This window comes from Salarias fasciatus, chromosome 15 (assembly GCF_902148845.1).
Source record: "Salarias fasciatus chromosome 15, fSalaFa1.1, whole genome shotgun sequence".
In the NCBI taxonomy this organism is placed as follows: domain Eukaryota; kingdom Metazoa; phylum Chordata; class Actinopteri; order Blenniiformes; family Blenniidae; genus Salarias; species Salarias fasciatus.
Window position 1 is genome coordinate 26,024,608 of NC_043759.1, and position 7,493 is coordinate 26,032,100.

The 7,493-nt window shown below is 45.3% G+C and overlaps 1 protein-coding gene across 1 annotated transcript; it reads left to right on the plus strand.

Moving 5' to 3' along the window:
• The first annotated feature begins 2,269 nt into the window (after positions 1-2,269).
• Positions 2,270-6,725, plus strand: LOC115401692 (stonustoxin subunit beta-like). The gene has a single exon (XM_030109985.1). The coding sequence runs from the start codon at positions 2,458-2,460 to the stop codon at positions 3,025-3,027; it is 570 nt and encodes a 189-aa protein (XP_029965845.1). The 5' UTR covers positions 2,270-2,457; the 3' UTR covers positions 3,028-6,725.
• Positions 6,726-7,493: the final 768 nt, after the last annotated feature.

Here is a 7,493-nt window from a genome sequence, read left to right on the forward strand (position 1 = left end):
TCTTCTGAAGCTGCTGCCAGTGGTCAAAGCCTCCAACAAAGCTCTGTACGTGGTTTAAGAACAAATCTGTAGAACTGAGTCCAGGAGAAACATTGATCTGGTTTTCATTGTTGGTTCTTCTTCAGGTTGAGCAGCTGTGGTCTGTCAGAGAGAAGCTGTGGAGCTCTGTCCTCAGTTCTCAGCTCTCAGTCCTCCAGTCTGACACATCTGGACCTGAGTAACAACAAGCTGAAGGATTCAGGAGTGAAGCTACTGTCTTCTGGACTGGAGAGTCCTCACTGTAAACTGGAAGCTCTCAGGTCAGGATCCAGCTGCTGCTTGATCATGTGGAGGATCTTCCTTCTTCCTGCTTGACTTGATGCCATGTTTGTGCCTCCAGTCTGTCAGGGTGTCTGGTCTCAGAGGAAGGCTGTGCTTCTCTGGTCTCAGCTGTGAGCTCCAAGTCCTCCCATCTGAGAGAGCTGGACCTGAGCTACAACCATCCAGGAGCCTCAGGAGTGGAGAAGCTGTTTGCTGCAGTGGAGGATCCACAGTGCAGTCTGGACACTCTCAGGTATGGACACACAGCAGGAGCTCCTCATGGACACTGAGACTGTCCACAGCAGTGGTCCTCAATAGGTGGACTGTGGTCCAGGTCTGAACCAAGACGCCGTCCCATACAGACCCTCAGTTGTGGACAAAGTCCTCAGCTCCATGACTGGAGTGAAAGTTCTGATCCTCCTGGTCAAATACGAGGTGGTACCCAAAAGAAACTGGAATTTGGTCAGAAAACAATAATAATAATAAGTTCCGACTTCTGGCCGTCAGATGTGCTGCAGGTAAGCCTCATGCACATCTTTGAGAAATCTGAGCTCCGAGAGTTACACTGACGCCTGTCAGGCGCTATTTATAGCAACAGAGTGCAGCGGAGGTCTGCGATTTTTTCCAAAATGGCGACATTGACTGGGAAGCCAGAGCAGCGCGCAAACATTAAATTCTGCTTTTTGCTGGGAAAAAACAGCAGCAGAAACACTCAGCTTGGTGCAGCAAGCCGACAAGGATGATGCTCTGGGCAAGTTTGTCCCTAAAGGTCAGACTGCAAATCAGGACTACTACATGGAAGTCCTCAGACGCTCCGTGAGGATGTGAGGAGGAAGCAGAGGGTAGTGGCGGAGTGGAGCCCGGTTGATCCACCACCACAGAGCGCCAGCGGACACGGCGCTGCGCGGCACGCAGTTTCTGGTGAAGAATGAGATGAATCTCCTCTCCCATCCGCCTGATTTGCCAGATGAAGCCTCAAGTGACTTTTTCTTGTTCCCCAAGTTGAAGAAAGAGCTGAAGGGACAGCGGTTTGCAGATGTGGAGGAGGTGACAGAAAACCGGCAAAAAAATGGCACAATTACGCAGGAGTCTGACGATGCATTGGTGAAGTGGGAGACACGGCTGGAGCGCTGCATTAATGTGGATTGAGATTATTTTGAAGGCGACGGTGATGTTTTATTTTGAAATGTCAGAAATAAAAAGTTACAGTCAATTTCCGGATTCTTTTGGGTACCCCCTCGTAAATGGTGATTTTTATGACACAAGGACCAAGAAAAGCTGAACCCTGATGATAGAAATGAGAGTTTGAAGCCTCTGTGATGTGGTTCAGACATCTGGACCTGGAGTTTGAATCCTTTGATCAAACTGCTGCTTTTCTCTTCACTCTTAAAATCCTGATGAGAATTCATCCACTTTCCATTCCAACATGATCTTCAGGGTTTTCTGTGTGTTTTGGCTGAATGGAGACTTTTCTCCATGTGTGTGTTGGAGCTGGTTGATGAAGAGAAACAGAACTTCTCTTCTTCTCTGTCAGACGGAGTCTTTCAGTGAAAACTCCAGAAGTGTGAAGGATCCTTTGAAAGCTCCTTTTCCAGCTGTCTTTAGGAGGAGAGGAGCAGAAACATGCCGACAGGTTTCATCTTCATCACACTGATCCAAAGCAGCAGAAACACTTTCAGCCTCCAAACGTCTCCACAGAGACTTTGAACCAAGTCTGAACCTTTGAAATGAGTCAGTGTGAGCTGAAACATCAGAGGAGGCTTCATTCATCACTTCATCTTCTTCATCCATCCATCCAGAGCTGACTGCTGTCCTGAGTGAAACAGTCCCAGAGTGTGGACTCAGAGCTCTTTCAGCCTGTTTCTGAGGAGCTCTGCTTCATGTTGAGCAGCAGTTAGGACTCCTGTTGGAGAGAAAACCCTTCTGACTGTCTTTCTTCCTGCAGGGTGTACAATGGTGGAGAGCAGAGGTTAAAACCTGGTCCCAGGAAGTGTAAGTTGGACTGATGAGGACCAAACAGTGTCTGTTTGTCTTTCAATCAAAGGTTTTGATTCATTCAAACATTACTGACAAGAGAAGTCTGACAACAAGTTTCCTCATGAAACTTTCTCTGAATGAACAACATGTCAGGAAGTCCAGAGAGAAGAAATCCATCACATGTGTCAGAGGATGACTTTTCTCTCTTTCTCTCCATCAGATTTCTCTCAACTTGAACTGGACACAAACTCAATGAACAGAAACCTCAAACTGTCCAACAACAACAGGAAGGTGACACGTGTGGAGGAAAATCTGCCGTATCCTGATCATCCACACAGATTTGAAGGCTGGCCTCAGCTGCTGTGTAGAAATGATCTGATTGGTCGATGTTACTGGGAGGTCGAGTGGAGCGGAAAGGTTTATATATCAGTGAGTTACAGAGGAATCAGGAGGAGAGGAGGTTGGAATGAATGTGTGTTTGGATGTAATGATCAGTCCTGGAGTCTGAACTGCTCTGATCAAGGTTACTGTGTCTGTCACAATGACAGACAAACATCCATCTCCTCCTCCTCCTCCTCTGGTAGAGTAGGAGTGTATATGGACTGTCCTGCTGGCTCTCTGTCCTTCTTCAGAGTCTCCTCTGACTCTCTGATCCACCTCCACACCTTCAACACCACATTCTCTCAACCTCTCTATGCTGGATTTACACTCTGGTCCTCTGGTTCTTCAGTGAGTCTGTGTCCTCTGTAGGAAGGACGGTCTCTGTCTCTGACAGCAGTCCTGTCAGCACCAATCAGAGATCAGAGAACATCAGTGGAGTTCAGCAGGGCTCACAGACGGAGCCTCCAACACTTTGTAAATATGTGGTCAGTTTAAGTTTCAGGACGTTTTCTAACCTCCTCAAGTCTTTGTCAGCAGCAGTGGAGACGATGAGGACAGGACTCTTCTGATCACAGTTTGATGTTTGTCTTTATGTTCAGGCCAGCGGGTCCTGATTGGACCAGTCTGGTCTCAGCTGGACTGATTGAAGGAGAGTCTGACTGAGAGTCTGAGTCTGTCAGTCTGCTGACAGGCTGGAAGTGAAGCTCTTTTTAACACTGATGGACTCAGTACCCGGAGCCTCACCAGGTTCTGTTCAGAGTGTTGAGGTGAATTCACACTTAATCGTAGATTCTTTAGTCTCAGCTGAATGAAGGGAAACGACGCACCAACCGATCTTCTGTGTGGGCAGTCCACGCTTTTAATCAGTACTGAGGAAACAGAGTGATACAGGGCTCTGGGTTCTCATCCTTGTTTCTTCACGAAACCAACCGTCCAGAAAGCTGAACAGGAAAAGAATGAGGTGTCTGATGTGTGATCATGTGTATTTACACGCACCGCTCGCAGGCGCTTTCAGAGCTCTTCTTTCAGATGTTGGCCGTCATCACGGCAGAGAAAGATGAACAGAAATCTGCTGTTTATTGGCTGCAGTAGTGACCAGGCTGGAGGGAATCAAACAATAATACACTGAACAAAATTAAAGACAATTTATAGAAGTCTTAATAAAATGTTGGACTAAACGTCCACAGTCCGGATTCAGTCTCCCTTTAGGTAATATGTTATTTCCAGGCTGCTGGCTTCACATCACTGATTAAACAGAGTCGCTGGTTCAAATCCGGTCTTTTCAGTGTATAGCATTAAAATCCTTAGGTCGCCGGTTCAAATCTGGCTTGAAGGAGGTCTTTCCAGTCATCGCACATTGTATCAGTTCGAGAAGCCTGGATTCGGTTGTCTGAATCGCTCTTGGAAACTGTGTTCCACAGATGGCGAAAGAAAGTGGTTCTACAGCCGTGTTTGGGCTTCCTTTCAAGGTGTGACCTGTTCTCTTCAGTTACTGGCAGGTCCCTCCACTTCAAGGTGACAGTTACCTTTGTCACAAAAACATTAAACTAAGTCCATGAAAGGTCTTCTCGAGTAGTTGAAGCCCCAAACGTAAGTCCGCTGTAAGCCAATCCGCTCCTTTGCAGCTTTTCATTAGAAAGAGGACTTTTCAGAAAACTGACCTGTGGGCTTTAGAATAGGTCAAGATCACTGTCAGCAGGCATGTTGCTGACTTTTCAAGAAGTGACAAATGATGGCAGAGAGTTCGGGTATAGAGTTGTTGAGTGTTTGAATCAAAGGATAAGTCGTTGCCCAAAGTCATTCCGGGAAAAGAGAAAAGAGGAAGCTTGACTCAGTCCAATGTAGGCCAGTCTGATCCTGTCTCAAACCTTCATGCTGTCAGTTCCACTGGGAATGTCTTTTTTCTTTCATCTGGAAAAGCCGTTGGAAAAATGTGGACAGCTCAGTGGGTGGAGCGGGCCTCGAGGACCAGGGTTGAGATGCCCTGGTGTAAATGACAGGACTCCCCTCAGAACTATGGTCACAAAAATCTTCATGCACTATTTGCTGATCTTCATCTGACTTTGCGTGGATTCTGCTGTCCAATGTTCTGCTTTTTTTTTTTTTTTGTGAAGGGTATATTTTTTTTTCTGAGCTGAAATAGCTCAACTGGGAGAGCGTCAGCCTGAAGATTTAAAGGTCCCTGGTTCAATCCCAGGTTTCGGAAAGCGCTGCTCAACTTCTTAATGGAATTCATCAAGATCAGTCGTCTGCTGGAAAACCTCAAGAGCCACTGTTCACTGCTACAAACAAAAATGTGGATGCTTTTATATCACTGACGGAGAGAACAGGCTCCATGTGTGGTGGGAAGTTGAACTCTGCTGTGAATCCCAAGTTCTGGGGAACTTATGGAAGGAGAAGGAGCAACAGTTGCCAACCTAAGTTTCACTTTTCACGTTTCAAGATGGCAGGAGTGGACCGTGTGGATGAAGTGGGAGAGTACCTGCTGGAGCTGCGGCCACAGCCTGGCCTGAGTGTGAACAGCCAGTGGGCCAGTGCCATTGTGGTAGCAGCAGTTTTTCTGACTTCCAATGTTTCATTCAAATGATGAGTTGTTCTCCAGAGTTCCTGGCAGGTTCCTACCATGAGCCTCCAGTTGGACGAAATAGTGACCTTTGTCATCACATGAAACATTTTTACAGATTTCACAGGGATGGGGTGAAAGTGCCCTTCGTCCGATGTGAACCAGTGTGATCCAGTTTGAAACCTTCGTTGCCTCTATTATTGAGGGAAATTTTTTTTTTCTCAGCTGGAAGAGCTGTGCGGTGTCCTTCGATAGCTCCACCTGAGAGCCTCTGATCCGTATTTGCTGAGCAAATCACAGAGCCAAGTCCATCTTTTGAAAGCTTATCATGTTATGCGGATCATCTTTCACAGTCCAATCAATTCTTTACGTCCATAATTTGACAGCCTAATCATGTAGCGAAGTCCATCTTTTCCAGCGCCAATCAAATCGCAAGGTCAGTGTTGGCGCGACAGACGACAAATCGCTAGTGTGATGCACTCAAAATATGCGATTACATTTTTGCAATTAAATTATCATTTTGTTTTGTTTATATCAAATCACTGCATCATCAGTGCTTTCAATGTAATTAATTTGAGATTTATTGTGATCTGGACTCAGTTTATTTGAAAGATGAAGAGCGGAACCAATGTGCGGATGGCGTTGTTCCGACCAGGTTCCTCTTGGTGCGGCCCCTGCCCGCCTCCTCAGAGGAGTTTTGGGAAGAAACGCAAGTGGTTCGTGTCTTCACTTCTGTAAACACTGTTCCTGTGTTTTCCAGGTCAGTGGCTGTGAAAATCACACAGAATCAAAATAGAAACTTAAGTCTCTTATAGCGCGAGTCAGATGTGTTTTGCGCATGTTTTTCTCAAAGTTAATTGATTGAATGAATGAATGAATGAGTGGAGACAGCTCGCAGCTCAACAACGGGGGTGAATGTATGCACCATGCCATTTTTTAACATGAGGTGTCATGCTCCTACTTTATAATTCTAGGACTTGATGCACTTAAAGAAAACTTATACTCTGTTACATTAAATTAGTATTTGTTATGCTGGGACCCTGATTACTTGACCACTGTGTAAATATGTTGTTTTTGTGCTATTGTAAATATATTATTGTTCAGATTTATTGCAAAGATACTGTGTGTTGAAAGATTTAATGTTATATTTTTGTGGAAATTTAGTTAACTGATCATTTGGGTTTATTTGTGCTTCTTCTGTGCAGCGTGTTCAATGTAAAGAGAGTCAAAACCTCAAATACAGAATATTTGTGTGAATTAACTGTAATATTACACTACATTTAATACCATTTTCTGGTAGTGGTGAAACTTGTATGGATACTCGAAGATGATTGAACAAATACTGTTTGATGTTTGCGACGGAACTGAAAAGTGATTGTTAAAAGAAACATATTCTGGACGGACTAAATACTGTGAATTAGTAACAAAAGTACACTGAAATAGACAAATGTGATGATTTAGGTTATTGATTTCATGATTGTGTTTAATAAATCAGAGGAGTTTTGGGAAGAAACGCAAGCGGTTCGTGTCTTCACTTCTGTAAACAATTTTCCTGTGTTTTCCAGACGAGAGACAACGGACCATAAACTCTTTGTCACAGTGGTCACAATACTTTGGGACCCATAACATTAGCTGCTATGCAGACTAGTTTGTCAATCAGACTGAGGCTCCAAGTGAAAAGTTTTTTCTTTCTGGAGAGGAGGTAAGACCGTTAAATGCCTTTACCTTAAATTTGTCGAAAATCACGCTTGCTAACGTCATATTACACTCTATCCCTATGATGCTGCTGCTAATAACGCATTTTCCTTTAACATCAGGTCTTTTAATCTTTCATCAGGGCGTTTATAAACCGACTTTACTAATGAAAGCCCCGGAATTAGTAGTTACTGGATGTAACTCCAGTTCTACGAGTAAGGGCGTGCCTGCCTACGGGCTTCGCTAGTGGCACTCCTCTATCTCCAGCCAATCCATTGAGACAACAAAGCTCGACGCACCAATCCCCACCACGTGATGGCGCAGCACCTCTAGAAGGAGAGAAGGCGGTCCTCCGCCTGCTCCAAAGGCTCGAAGGGGGGTCCCTTAAGACCCTCCAACACAACGTGGAGGTCCCACGGGGAGACCACATGCCTGGGGGGTGGCCGTAGCCGACACGCCCCACGCAGAAACCGCTTCAACAGCGGGTGACTGCACTGTAAAAAAAGGTTGTGAAAAATACAGTAAAAAACTGTCAAACAGCAACAGCAAAGCACCGTCAGTTCCAAAATGGTGTATC

Excerpts from the sequence above, each read along its gene's own strand:
- LOC115401692 (XM_030109985.1), top strand. The coding sequence starts at position 2,458 with ATGTGTCAGAGGATGACTTTTCTCTCTTTCTCTCCATCAGATTTCTCT.